This window comes from Callithrix jacchus, chromosome 16 (genome assembly GCF_049354715.1).
Source record: "Callithrix jacchus isolate 240 chromosome 16, calJac240_pri, whole genome shotgun sequence".
In the NCBI taxonomy this organism is placed as follows: Eukaryota; Metazoa; Chordata; class Mammalia; order Primates; family Cebidae; genus Callithrix; species Callithrix jacchus.
Genome location: NC_133517.1, coordinates 91,348,957 through 91,364,896, shown reverse-complemented (window position 1 = coordinate 91,364,896; position 15,940 = coordinate 91,348,957). Strand labels below are relative to the sequence as shown.

Here is a 15,940-nt window from a genome sequence, read left to right as displayed (position 1 = left end):
AGATCTGGAAAGTGAAGGGTTGGAACTAACTGATCAGTAGCCATATGACTATCACAACCTTTCAATTAGGTAATAAAGAGTTTTTGTCTGGACTTCTATGCTGATCACTGTAACTATTACCAGAGCCTGAGAAATAGCAGGTATTCAGTAAATGCTTTTTGTGTGGTTTATTTCATTTATTCATGTAGCTATTCAGCAAACGTTTGATGTGCATCTGTAGAGTACTAGGCACTTTGCTAGTTACTTCATTCAAAAGCCTCTGAAATAAAAATTAGCCCCACTGTGCAGATGTCCATTCTGAAATTCAGATCACTTAAATGGTTTTCTAGACATAGATGCTGCCAGTGGCATGTGTCAGGATTCACACCTAGACAATGTGACTTCAAAAACAGTAATGTCCTTTTGTTATACTTCAACTGTAAAGTCAATGGTGATTCAGGATATGAAATAACTGATTAAACAGGAATTATTACAGTCACCATTGTGTATTTTCTTGTATTTTAAAGCAAGAACACAGTATCTCTACTTGATGGGGACAGGTGCCCGAGAAATTCTAGGCAGAAAAGGGTGGGTCCTTGGTGAAAAATCCACCCTTAAGCCAAAAAGCCTGAAACCGTGGCCTGAAGTGAGAACTTATATCCCCATTTTCCCGCTCAAATGTTGCCTTTTCCTATACCACCTACACAGCCCCATCCTGTGCCTATAAAAACTCCAGATTCAGCTGGTAGGTGGGACAATGGCTGGACATTGGAGAAAAGCAGCTTGACCTTCGAAGGACAGTTTGATGGTGCAACTTTGGAGAATAATCCGGCTGGACATGGTTGGACTTCAGGGGAAATTTACCTACCTGCCCCGTGCCCTTTTCAACTCCCCTTCCCACTGAGAGCCACTTTCTTAGACAATAAAATCCCCCACATTTACCATCTTTCAATTTGTTCATGCAACCCCATTTTCCCCAGACAACAGACAAGAACTTGGGAGCCATGTGTGAGGATACGAAAGGCTCACACTAGCCCTTTGCCCTTGCTGGTGGAGAGCAGCCACCTCACATGAAAAGGAAATGGACGCACTGAGTTGTTAAGACTTAAACTGTCCACAGACAGCAGAACTAAAATAGCACGGTAACAAGCTCTCTGGTGCTTCCAGAGTCACAGGCACCCCGGCCTGTGTGCTGCAGTGGGGCCTGCATGGGGTTCACTCCTACCAGCCCTAAAGCACCTGGCTGGTTCCTGCACCCACTCACCTGTGTACTCCCTCCTGCAAGAGGTGGAACCCAGCAGGTCCAAGTGAATGAAGTTTGGTCCCACTGGCAATGATGCAGCCAGCTGGTTCCAGTGCTGTTCACTCCAGCTCCCATACTTGTTCGCTCGTGCACTCCCTCCCGCAAGGAGTTGAGAGCAGCAGGCTGAGTAATCGAGGCACCCCTGTTGTGACTCCCATGAAGGGGTCAGGGAAATATTCTGCTTCATAATAACTTATAAATAAATGATCAATAATTGTGGAATGACAAGGTATATTTGGTGTTATTTCAACTAAGGGAAAGCTGTTTCACACTTCTGAGCATCTTTGATAAGAAACTTTAGTTACTTTTGTTCTACTCTAATCAATCAATCAGAGTATCTTTTGTATTAGCTTTCTATTGCTGCCGAAATACACTACCATAGATTTGGTGGCTTAAAATAGCAAAAATTTATTATCTCATATTCTGTAGATCAGAAATATGAATACAGATGTCACCAGACTAAAATCAACATGTCAGTCTTCCTGATGCATTCCTTTCTGAAGGTTCTAGGAGGGAATCCATTTTGTGCTCATTCATTCAGATAGTTGGCAACATTTGGTACCTTGAAGTTGTAGAGCTGAAGTTCCCGTTTCTTGCTTTCTATAAACTGGAGGCCATTCCCAGTTTTTAGACACCACTACATTCTTTAGTTTCTGCTCTTAGTCCCCCATCTTTAAAGGTAACAAAAGCAGGTGGAATTTTTTTCATGTTGAATCTTTTTGATTTACTCTTGCCTTTCACTTCTCCTTGTTAGGGCTTATGTGATTAGACTGGGACCATCTGGATAATCTAGGATAATCTCACCATCTCATGGTACAAAAACTTAATCACATCTCTGAAATCCCTTTTGCCAACTAAGGTAGCATATTCACAGGTTACAGGGGATTAGAGCATAGCCATCTTTAGGGGACCATTTTCCTGCCTACTATACCTTTTATTTCTGTTCTCTTTCCCCAAAATGTTGTGCCAGTTTTACCCACTGTAGAGTATGCAATAAAAGTTTTGGCCTGACTTTCCTTGTTTGTGATATCTGGGAATTAAACTCAACAAACTTTAAGGTAGCTTCCAGCTCTTACTCTTCTCAATTTTATTAATTCTTATGTTGGAGACATGGAAAGTGAACCTAATGATCAATGTGGATATTATTGTTATTTTCTATTCATGGGTTTTTCTGGAGTGTAGATTTCATATAATCCTGGCTAATTCCTTCCTTCTCACACTTGGTAATCTTCTTTGAAGGCAGTCAATCTCTACAAAAGTTGACTTTTTCAGAAAGAAATTGACTTACCTCCTCAAACTTGTAATAACTGGTCCCTTGAGATTTTTTATCTACTTATTATTTACTTTACAGCTTGGGTATAGCTTTCAGCAAGTCTTTGCTCCATTTTTTCTTTTGCCTTATTGATTTCGAGTAAAGGAAATTGTTCTCTTCACCTCAATTTTTTAATAAGTCCAATTCTCCTTGTGCCCAGGCATAATAAATATTTGCCGGAGTTTTAAAAGATATAATGCCGAACTTACTATTAGGAAATGTATTAATTGATTACTTTTGTTTTATGCACAGCATCAGCTCTAATAGGCCTTAGTCTGCTTATGTAGAAAATGGAGAAAATGTCAGTACCTAACTTCTGGAGTTGTACAAATCAAAAAACATCATTTGAGTGAAATGCTTACCTCAATAGACAGCATGTAAACCACTAATACTGTTTTAGTATTCTTAGTCGTAGTAGTGGTGGGGGTGTGTGAAAAACTCATCCTAAATTTCCCAAGACTTTTCCGTTTTAGCACTGAAAGTACAGCCTCCTGGGAAACCTTTCAGTTCCAGAAAAACCAGGATGGTTTTTTACCCTAGGGGTGATAATATTTGGAAACAAAGCTAAATCTAAATATTGGCTCTGCCTTCTGCCATCTACCAGCAATTTGTCCTAAGGTTACAGTTGCCATTTTCTTGTCTGAAAATATATATGAGGACTAGGTAAGTAAGGGAATCGCCTAACAAAATCTTTGCACAAGTAGCATAAATAGTAGTACCCTTATTCTGTCTCTCTAAAATATGTTTATTGGCTTCCTTCTGCTAACAGAATTAAGCACGAAAAGTTTTACCTAATAGGTCACATATTTCCAAATCTGTTTATAACCTGCCCTGCCAGATACATATTCTATTATGTTCTTTCCATTTATCAATTACAATATTAATTATAATTATGATCGATAATACTTTTCTAGTGCTTTCTACATAACAAAAAGTGTGAAAGACTTTACAGGAACATTAACCGGAGTCCCAGAACTCCCATATCCTGCACACTTGACTTTCTTATAGACTGTTCAGCCTTTGCCCACACTATTTCCAGCATCTGCATATTCTTCCTGTTTATGCTTTAAAATCCTGCCCGAATGTTGTCTCTGCTATGATGTGTCTGTCCCCAGATTCCAAAGGACAGGAGTTTTTCTCTTTCCCTCATTGACCCCAAAACAATTTACATATGTCTTAGCACTTCCTACCCTGTACTTTACACATTATATTAAATATTTTTAATGTATCTGTATCCTTCACCAAAAAAAGACTTCTATTCCAAGCACAAAACACAGGATTGAGTTTGCTTATTTGTGAAATGAACGGAAGATTATGGTTCTGGCAAATCGATTGATTTACTTTATATTAAAAGATTCTTTAAAGAATGAACGTGATCACTATCTATTTTTAATATTATCTATGAAATTATTATACAAGCTAATTTGCTGTGTAGAAATTCATAGGATTTTATGAACTATAAAACAGGGTGATTAAATAATTTAAAATAATTATTTTTCATGAAATAAGATAATACAGGAAAAATAGGCCAGGGGCCTGTTTTGATATCTATTATTTAAAGTCAGAAAAGAGTGAATGTTACAAATAACGTCGCTGACTGCCGGCTGCATGAGTTTCCTGGATTGGTGGACTCCCTCCTCCGACTTGTTCTGCCTGTACTTGGAGAGCTGCAGATCCTTTGGGTTTTTTTCTCTTTTGTTTTGTTTGAGAAAGCGTCTCGCTCTGTTGCCCAGGCTGGAGTACAGTGGTGTGACCTCGGCTCACAGCAACGTCTACCTCCTGGGATCAAGCAGTTCTCCTTCCTCAGCCTCCCAAGTAGCTGGGATTACAGACATGCACCATCACACCTGGCTAATTTGTGTATTTTTAGTAGAGATGGGATTTCACCATGGTGACCAGTCTGGTCTCAAACTCCTGACCTCAAGTGGTTCACTAATTTTAGCCTCCAAAAGTGCTGAAATTATAGGAGTGAGCCACCATGTGTGGCCACCATGGATTTATCTGTCAGTCTGGTAGTAAAAGGAGAGCAAAATATGCCTCATTAAGACCTAATGTTTAATTGGATTTGGATCACTATCCTTTCATATAGAACAAGTTTGTTTCTCTAATTCTATTTTGAAAGTAGAAATAATAATGGTTCATCAGACTGATAACAATAGGGATAACTTGATAACATTTTGTCTATATTGTTAAAATATGTATAGAATATAAATCACATCTTTTTCACAAGGCTTTTAGATAACTGCTTTGTGGTTATCTTTGCCAACTATTATGATACACAGTTGAAAAATTAAGACTCCGTGATGAATCCAAATATAAATATTAAAGATCAATGTGCTAGAGTGTGTTATGCTTGATTTCATTATACTTTATACTCTTGTTTTAATATTTGAAGTATTTTGTTTTTTCAGACTTCTTTTTAAATCCATCATGGTTGATTTCCCGATTAAACTGTATATTTTATGGTAGTTTTTACATTTGTAATATAACTGACATTTTAAGAAATGGGTCAACATTCATTTTTATGCATAATTTTCAGTATGGCTTTGCGGTTAACAATGGATCAGTATATAATGTGCTATCATTGTTGTCATGAGGCGGGTGGAATGGCTTTTGCAGATTCCTTAAAGATTTGAAATCACCAGATTATGTGGAACTCCTCAAGTGAATACTTGTTAATGCCAATTTTGGAAATTTGTGATAGCATGAATCATGCGGGAAAGTCCCAGAATGGGCTGAGATCTGTTTGGCAGGATCATATCTAGGTGAAAATTCAGTTCAAAAATTACCTTGAGACCCTTGTATTGTACTCTGTGTTGTGGTTTCATGATATTTGATATACAGAACATGGACTGGAGAATGATAAAAGTGAATGCCAGTTTTCTGTGACTCATCAGGAAACACAGTCTTGCTGAGACATACTTATTTCCTCCCCAGTTTATTTCCAGCCGTGTAAATTTATCAACAGAGTTTTACAGATAGATAATTTGGATGCCAGACAGCCAAAAATTATGAATATTTTGAGCCTTATATTTAACATGTATACTGAAAATACTTTGTTGGAATTATAGCCCTTGTCTCTGTGCTTCTGTGGTTCTCAGAGCAAAGGATGTCATGCTTTAGTTGCTCTGCATTTGAATTTATTCACGATTCCTCTTTTACAGTCTTTCTGGAGACAATGTAGGTGCATCATTAGCATCATTATTATTTCAGTTACAGTGAGAGAACATATCCACACATAGGGGGTTGGGTAGATTTCATTATTCATTCAGAATAAGTTCTTACTCTAACATAAATGTTGCTCAGGACAGAGCTTTGAAATGGATCCTGATTCTTTAAATTCTTTCCTGTCTGTTTCAGGAAATAGTGAGATCCTGTTGATAGTAAAGTACAATGTGTCTAAAGTTCACTTCTAAACACTCTGCTCTTTGCAATGAAAGTCATCTGCATTCTCTTTATAATTCAGAGCCACAAGAGATCTGTCTAATCTTGGAGATCTGATCCAGTATCATTTAGGAAAAAAAAACTTGATAATATTTCTACCATTCAGATTAGTGAAAGCAGTAAAGCTTTACAGCTTCTGTCGTCTTAAAAAGATATCATGAGACAGGGGAATAAGAACTTGGATTATGGTTTGGGAGATTTAGTTGTTTGTAAAAATAAAATGATTAGTACAGTTATTATTCAAGTTTTTAATCAACAAAAGCAAATGGCATCTGTTTGTTATCATTCTTTCTACAGAAGACAAAGGCTCAGGTCCCAATGGTGCTGACTGCTGGTCCCAAGTGGTTGCTGGATGTGACTTGGCAAGGAGTGGAAGACAACAAAAACAACTGCATTGTGTACAGCAAAGGTAAATGCAAGATCATTTCTCTCTCTCTTTGGAAGTATTAAAACCGGAGCAGGGCAAAACAGCACCAGAAGAGCAGGAATGGAAGTAGAAAGTATAATTTGATCCTCTCTTCCTTTTTCCCAACTGAGTTCCTCTAACATGTGCTTTCAGTAAAGCCACCTGTTCTTTTTTTTCTGTATAACATTAAACAAAAAGTGTCATACCACTAATTACTTAGTGCTTTGCACATTTACCTAACCCTGTATCTGAGTGTCTTGACTAGTATCTTTTCTTGCTGTTAATATCATTGATAGCCAGGGTTGATGAAACCCCAAATTCTTCTTTTAGACATCTATCGAAAAGTAAAATCCTTCTGAAATTTAGCAATTTGCGTCAAGGTGCACAGTCTAAGAGGCTCTATATTCCAGACAGTTTCCCGGAGTCATGAATGATGAGAGGATAGCTGGAAATGAAACCTTTGCAAAGATAGAATTCTTCCTCATGTTGATTTCTGAAGGGCAGAAGGCAGACACTAAAGAGGAAGCTGATGACTTGCAGGACATTGCCTTTGATTTGCTCAGTGTGACATCAACCCAGACTGCATCATGTAGCTACGCCCTGGCTACAAAGGAGCCACAGCTCCATGATGGCACATCATGGGCTGACTCTCCATAGCACAGGACCTTCCTCATGTGTGGTGTAGGTTTAGGGCGGTATTTTACACATTCAAGTCTTGGGCCTAGCTCTGTACTCTTACAGTAAAATCCCTAATCTCACTTCTTCATAAATATTGCAAAACCTGTGCTTCTCATGTTTAATTTCTCTTGGCTTTCTTTTTAAACCAAATAGACCTACAGAGATCAAAGATGTATTTGCACATTGAACCTAGAAACTGTAAAAGCATACAAGGGAACAAGCAAATAAGCACCCCTATCAATATATTAACATATAAAACACTAATCATAACATCAAAGACTCTTAAAAACTTGCTAGAAACAATTACAACTTGTTCCTATAATGATTACAATTTGTACACTTATAAGAGGATTGCCTCTAAACTACCATAAGCCTTTGAAAGTTGAAACACAGGAAAGAGGGAATTTGCAAGCTAAAAAAACAATCTGCACACCAGGATCTGATTATACTCCTTTTCCTTCTATAATTACTGGTCCCATACCCACTAATTTTCTAACCTGAAATACCTGTGGTATGCTGGTGGGAGCTCTTAGCTGAAAGAGATGTGAGATTTTCCCAGGATTTGCCAATATAATCTATCAAAGTGAAAAGAAATAATATAGGGAATCAGTTTGCCAATGCCCACATTCAGAATACAAAAGATGCCTTGGAAGGTAGGACCACTTCTTGGGGATAGATATCTGTTGTACAATATTTTATCTTCATTGTAGCAATATAGTATGGGAGAAACATGGCAACAGCTGGTCCCCTGTTATGATCCAAATTCATTGTGTTTTTAAATCACCTGTTCTTTTATTAGAGATCATTGTTATGTATTTTGAGTATTCCTTATCTAAATTGTTTGGGACCAGAGTGTTTCAGATTTCAGATTTTTTTTTTGAATTGGAATATTTGTACGTATATAATGAGCTATCTTAGAAATGAGACCCAAGTCTAAACATGTAAGTCATTTATGTTTCATAAACAAAATACACATAGTCTAATGGTAATTCTATTCAATATTTTTATAATTTTGTGCATGAAACTAAGTTTTGACTATAACTCATTGCATGAGGTAAGTTGTGGAATTTTTCACTTGTGACATCATGTTGGTGATCAAAAAGTTTTGGATTTTGGAGCATTTCAGATTTTGGATTTTTTGATTAAGGATGTCAAACCCGTATAACAGAATTGGAATTCTATATTCAGTGGAGTACGCTAACTTTTGCAAATTTATGTGTTTATGGTTGGCTATACCTTCGTCTTTTTGCAATAAACAACTTAGAGTAGTTAATAGCAGCTTATTGATTAATTTCATTAGTTAACTGATAAAGCATGCATTGTATTCAACTGTGTACATTGTACATTGAAGATAATAGCCACCATTTATTGGGCACATCTTGAATTTCTTCTTGAGGCTCCCATGCCACATTGTATGTTGTTCTCTCATTGCTCTCTATTACCTTGTTTCATGATCATGAATATACAGTTTATGTGTCCAAAAAGGAGTAAGTAAGAAAGTTAGCTATGATTGCCTGCCTTTTCAATCTGCTTTATGTTTACTGAGGGCATAGATTGTGTCTTAGTCACCTTTCTATTCCTGGCCTGGCATGCCACCTGGTCAAGAAAAGAACTAAATAAATGTTGGTTGGTTGATCAGATAAATGATGAATGGTTGCCAGACACTGTAATAGACACTTCACATAATATGATGATGAACTGTATGAATTGCTGCTATTCAATAATTTTTTCACCTATAAAGGGTAGTTTGGCATTGTTCAACTTACAAGAACAATTGGCTTTGCAGTTCTAATGTCAGAACTGTAATTGTAATAACTACTGTATATGCTTTTTAAAACTTAATCTTTATTTAATAGCTCCCTTGAAATAATCAACATACTACCCCATTTTACAAAGGTAGATAAAAGATGGGTAAATAACTTGCCATGGTCACATGGCTTAAAAATGATTGAGTGGATTTCAAGCATACATTTGTTTAACTTAGGGTTGGAGTGATACAAACTAGAATATGTTTTGTCTGCATTAAGCTTCAAAACAACTCAATGAAATCAATAATGTTTTCTCATTTTACACCTGTGACTTAGAGAGGTATGTTTGCCCATGATCATAGAGAGCTAACTATCTCTACATAAATCTACATCTTGACAGCTCCAAATTCTGTGCTCCTTGAACCACATGACTCAGCCTTTCCCTTTGCCACTTTGATGAGTAACAATCAAAACCACTCAGGCTTTTATGCCTAGAAATCACAAAATGTATTAAGTGTGACATTTCAAAAAAACGCATTTCTGGGAAACCTAAGATTAAAGAAAAAGCCTCATTACCAAATAATCATTTATCGTAGCCCTCTTGAAAACTCACAATGCATGCTAATATTCATGATCTAGAATTCTGCAGTAAAAAAAAGCAAAAGCAAAAAAACTCTGATTATTTGCATTTCAACATATATTGTTGTTTCTCTGCTTTGCTCTAGACTCTTCTTTGATCTTCTACCTGGGCTTCAGAGGCCGGAAACAAATTTCTAATATTGAGAGTGCCTTTAGAGGGAAGAGAGAGCTCACCCAGAGCATGCCCCAAAATTGTGTCAATAACTTAATATTCTGGGATTTTACTCGGGATTATTTGGATCACGGAAAATGTGACCCCTGGAGGCACTCCTACATCTATCCAAGCACCCTGGATTCTGGAGTCTCCTGTCTCCACAATCTGTACATACAATAAGCCTCCTCGAAGCAAAAGGGTTTTGAAGATGGAAGGGTTTGGCAATTTAGACTGAACAAGTGTTAACTTGAACCTCTATAATGTTTGTGGCATTTGCATAATGCCTATGTTATTTATTAATCGGGTCTCTTTTGTTTTCAAGTGACAGAAATCTAACTGAAATTAGCTTTTGACAAAAAAGTGTGTGTGTGTGTGTGTGTGTGTGTGTGTGTGTGTGTGTGAGTATTGGGGTAGACGGGTTCATCTGCTCATGTAACTGAGAGTCCAGGTGTATTCTGGATGTCAGGAACTGCTTGATTCAGTTGCTCAAACTTTGTCTCCAGACTGTCTCTATCATCTGGCTCTTCTTTCTTGTGTGGGCATCATTCTCAGATAAGTCGTGGGGAGGTCCAGGCTTACCTCACCAGCATAGCAACTTGTATAAAAAGAAAGCTTTTCTGGGGTTTGATTGAGCACATCACATACCATTCCCTGAACCAATTAATCACGATGACTCTCCCTGGCAGATCATAGTCAGCCTGGGTCCTAAAAGGAAAAGTAAGCCCACATGAGCCACTGAAATGGAGGCGAGGTAGTTCCCTAAATAAAACCCAGGTTATGCTGCCACAAAAGAGTGGTTGCTTGTTGGGCCAACATCCATGCCCTCAGGTGTCACAAATTATTCCTAACATCTAAAAAGCTCTCATGGACAATGAAAATTAAATTCCTGATGCCACAATTGTTATTTATTTGTTTTCTTCCTGAGAACCTAAACTAGTTATAAACTCAATACGAAATCGTTTTTATAGGACCTGGCTATCTGAGAGCATATCAATATCTATTTATATATAGAAGATAAATTGCAGATGTGTAACATTTTGCAAAAATGCCTTGACTGGGATTTTTGATCGTGTTTTCTTATGGTGTGAAATAGGCCCATTTAATGTGTAACTATTACCATCTAGGAGGCATACTTGCTTCCTACGGTATTCCTAAATGTAGGCTAGTAACAAAATTAAATATGACTATAAAGCTTCCATTGTCAGGGTGTCCACTGAAATTATTATTATAAAATACAATTATATTCTATCACTTAGTGCTACTTGACAGATTGCCATCATTTGGTTTTATGAAAAATTTGAAAAGTATAGTAGTTGGCATTGCCATTCTAATCTTATGTATGTTGTTCCTGCCTCACCTACCCCTTGTCATTCCAGAAAGTAATTAAGTCATCCAGACATTGATGGACCAGACCTGTTGGGTCATCTGTTTTATGCCATTATTCTCAACAGACTCCAGATAATTCTAATTTACTTATCTCAATGGAAAAATACTAAAAAGCATCATGCTGAAGTTAAAAGGAGCTTTGCTGGAGAGTAGGGTGAGCAAAGGTCTGCCCACTTACTCCCAAAATCCACTGTCTGTTGAGCACTGATGATCTACTTCTTTACCTTACCTTATTATATGCTATCTATTGTTTGCAAAGTATGATAACCTTTTCATATGAAAAACAAATAGGGGACTTAGAATTTTATGTTTTGAGGGTATTAGAAATTACACCTTTAGCATCTTATATGTGGGTTTAATCACTCAGCTTCAAATTCATGATAATTACACTATTTAGTTTTTCAATTTTTATGTAGTTATTTCAAAGTAACCACATTCTCTAGGTCTCCAGATTAAGAGAATAAACACTGTCAATCAAGAGAGTGGAAAAAAGTATCAGCTAACCCTCACTCTCCCCTCAACAACAGAATATTTCTTTATTCTTTTCTATTTCTTTATTCCTGTGAAGGAATAGTATCATTGTAAAAATCTGTATTTCATATATAACCTTAGACAAATCAGTTTCCCACTCTAATCCTGATTTCCTCAGCTATTAAAAATGAAATAGCAATGTCTACCATGCAGGATTTTTGTGAAGCACCCATTTACATGATTGCAGAGGTTATGATCCATATTATATTACTGAATATCTTACAGACAGCTTTTGTGGTCATAAGTCAGTACACATTGAGAAAATGAAGCCAGGCCTCTATGTTGGTGTCAAGCATATAATGATGTCATATTTATAGCAAGAGAAGTCTCGTTCAGTCACTTTGAACCCACAAAATATTTGCAGGCATCTGTGTCACAGAATCGGAGACCTGAAGCCTGAATGTGAGCGTATTATTGGATTGTTTTTATTGGGCATGTGATACTTTTATTTTAGTGTAAGTCTTATATACAGTGCTAATATAAAGATGAAAATGATATTAATACTAATGATAGCGATTACCATTTATTAAGCTTTGTTCCATTCCAGACGCTGTTCTAATCACTTTAATACATTTTCTTGCTTACAATTACAACAAATTCATGATATCTAAACAGTGCTTTTCCCTTTTTATAGGTGAATAAACTTAGGTTTAGATGTGTTAAGTAAGTTCAAATGATGAAATTGGGATTCAATCTTAAGCTTGTTGACTTCAATTCCCAATTATACAATCGACAAAAATTTGGAAGATGCCATTTACTAAGCCAAGGTTACGAATTATTGCCTTTCTTTGCAAATTTGCATACATGTTTATTAGCAATTTTTTTTTCCATTCTTTGGCTTGACTTTAAAGGGATTGTTCAAAAACTAAAACAGTAGTGGCAGTAATCATTAATGCTAATTTCTTTGTTGCTTCTAAGACCACAGCAATTTCAAATCATGTAGACGAGTGCACAGCAATCTCAAAAATCATGCTATGATAGTCGTCAAAGTTCTGATTTTGCAGGTTTGCACAAATTTAACCAGGCAATTAATTAATTTAACCATTTTTGAATGTCTTTTTATGTTCAACAGCCTATACTAGGCACCATTGAAATAATGACGGGACTTCTAGTCTAATTTAGTTTGGGTGAATAACTTTCTCCACACTTTCTAAATTAAGTTTTCAAAACAAAAGTCTTTCATTATAAAGACTCTTGTAAAAGTCCAGACCGTGTTCCACCTTAACATAGATGATCTGTTGCATGTTACTAGAATTTGCAAACAATAGCTTTGTCGAATGTGGCAGCCAATTTTCAAAGTAGACTAAAAGTTAATGTTTAACTTTACCTAGAGGGTATAATGTTGTATAAATAATAAACTAATTTCAGAGGAAAAAATTGCGTTCATATTTTATGCATTTATTTAACTAGTCAGTAAGTCATAGAAAATGTATAACGATTGTCTAATTTTACAGTATTTTTGAAAGAGGGTGAGTGCCTGAACTAAATATTTAGCAGTGGGAATTATAAAATCATAAGGCGATTAAGTTAGCTAGTCGCAGAATTCCAATATTGCTTTTTAAATGACTTCAGGATATAGGAGGTACTAAGGTTATTATCTGTTATCAGGAATACAGTGGAATTGTACAACTGGATAATAACCAAACAAACTGACACAATGTAAAATTACATTATCAGTGTGTTAAAACAAAATTGCGCCCTAAAGGAGTCCACATGCCAGCACAGAGCTGCAGTGTAATTATGCTTAACTCTGATAATTAAAATACAACGGAGATCAACAGAATCATTTTCATTAAGAAAATTATTAATGATGGTGGTATAACAGTAATTGATTGCAGAGCACCACAGGATAACGTGATGCCGAAAACCCATGTTTCATGAACATCTGAGGCTTTTTCTGGTTACGTTCTATTAATATTTTGAGGAGTGAGCAATTTAGTATTCCATTTCTAGGAATATATGATTGTAAAAAATGGCTGCTTTTAAAAATCCACAGTTTTGATTCAAATTGTCATTTCTAAAGGGTTGTTAAGGTCAAGACAAGTGACCCCACTAGTGACTGCGTTATTTACAATAGAGTTGTCTGTTGCAAATTGCAGAATGACATCAACTTCAGTAAGCATTGAGCCTTGGGTCATTTCCATTTCTTACTATGCATTTGCTGTTTTTACAGTTATATTAGTGATTTATTGATGTTATTTCATTCTGGGTCTAGGTGTACTGAATAGTTTATTGTCTTTAGTTATTACTACTATATGCTATATGATATGAAAAATACATGTTTTATATCAACATCACTGTGAATTTCCCTAATGAAATGTTGGTAAATAGCCCTGTACAATAATACCACTAATTACCTTAGTGGATTAGATGTGCTTTCCTATTTCGGAGAAAAAAATATCCTGAACCACCCTGGATCCATGCATGAATGAAGTTTCTGTCTCTTAGGGGTAGAAACCCAGTTAGAATGTTGGCAAATGATAAGAACTAAGAATATACCAGTTTTATAAGTATAAAAATGAGAAATGAAGAGCGGGGTCTTTTGAGAGGTGACTCACTAGTATTCAGGGACGTTAGCTTGTCATTCAAAGAGATGCTAATCTTGAAAGCTACCCCCAGAAGTATGTTTGTCAGTAGAAATGAGGGACAACTCTTTAGGGCCGATTTTTTTCAGGGTAAGATACTGAGAATAGTTTTTAAAACACTGTATTATATAAGATAAATCTAAGTGAAAAAACGCAGAATGTGTGGTTTTGTGCCTAACATGATTATATTTAAAAAGTATATATACAGGAAAACATACTGGAAAGAAACAGTGTGAAATTATAAAGATATTTCTGTTAAAGTTGCAAGACTTGGGGAGATTTTTGGTATCCTTTTTCATAATTCACTTTGATTTTTTACTTATATAATTTAAGAAAAATGTTTACATTTGAAAATTATTCTTTGTCTTAACTATATTCTTACTCTTCTTTTTACATAACCCAACTAAAACAAAGAAATCTTTGCCTTATCCACAAAGTGTCCCTGATCCACAGAATTTAAATGATCTCTTAGTGATATAATTACTTTTCTTTAGTAATTCTGTGAAAGTCGTGACACTTTGTTTTTCGTAAGATAATTTTCCAAATAAAATATACATAACTGAGCACATGCTTTGTCCATGATACAGCCCAGGTGTTATAAGGAGTACAAATGAATGTGAGACACCCCCCAGGCTTGAGAAGCTTATTGAAAGAGCTAACTTGATGAAAGATGTATAATACAGAAGTCAGTCTTATACAGTCAAGCAATGTTCACAGAGATGTAAAAGTTTCATTGCATATTGAAAGTTGAGTATCAATTTGAGTAATGGGGTGAAGGCTTTTAAGGAGGTTAAAATGTGTGCCTAAAAGCTCTTAGGCTATGATGCATCCAGTGGATTCATGAGTGTATCTGTTAAAGCAGATAAGTTACAGATGAGACCATTGAGGAGCAAGCCTCCAAAAGTTTCTGAGAGCCATACTGTGGACACACTTGAATGCTCATTCTGAAAACCTTGGCATGGAAGCGGTGGAGACCTGCTGACATTTTTAGGACCATATGATAAGATCGAGATTTTATTAAGATTGTTCCATCAAAAGTTAAGCATAGGTCCATCCACTAACAAAACCAAGACTTACATATCGTGGAAATAATAGTGTTACACACCTCTAGAAAATATTAGTAGTAAACCGTCTGCCTTACTCCACTCGTTACCAGACTTCAACAATTTTTCAACACCAAATGAACCTCCAATCCACTCACTTCACCACCGTCACTTTCCTATCAGCCCCTGCTGTGCTCACTTCCAGGTTACCTGATGTGGATTCCATGGGTCTGTCATTCTATTCTCTTTCTTAGACTTCCTTACCCTTCTCTCTCTCTTTTTGGTCTTTACTGGCCTGGTAATTTCTCCTTCTGGTTAATCCATCTTTCCACTTTCTCCTGCCCACACCCAAGCAGCAGAAATTAGGTAAATTAGCATTTGTGAAGTGCCCAGAATAGTGTCTGGTCCACCATAAGTGCTATATAAATGTATGGTCAAAATAAAGCAAATGAATTACTACCAATACCAACAACAACAACAAAAACTAACGTTGATCAGTTTTGTGTTATTTGACCACAAGGAGATGTGAGCCCTCAGTTTATGTGGTCTGACAATCAAAACTTGTTGTCCTAATCAATCTTCAAATCAATATTCAAGGTGACTATTTCAGACTTCAGACTCCCCAAATATTTAACATCCTCTGTTAAATAATGTCTTTACTTCTTATTTCATGAAGAAAATGAGGAAGTGGTAGCATATATAATACTCCAAGGATCACAAATGGACTGATTA

The 15,940-nt window shown here is 36.2% G+C and overlaps 1 protein-coding gene across 7 annotated transcripts in view; it reads left to right on the top strand.

The window, feature by feature from the left end:
* The window catches only part of ZFPM2 (zinc finger protein, FOG family member 2), a 473,192-nt gene that overhangs the window by 299,340 nt on the left and 157,912 nt on the right, over window positions 1–15,940 (top strand). For all 7 annotated transcript variants that reach the window (XM_078353386.1, XM_008983372.5, XM_078353388.1 and 4 more), the window contains one exon: window positions 6,336–6,447. In XM_078353386.1, the coding sequence (XP_078209512.1) occupies window positions 6,336–6,447 (112 nt within the window). The remainder of the gene's footprint in view (window positions 1–6,335; window positions 6,448–15,940) is intronic.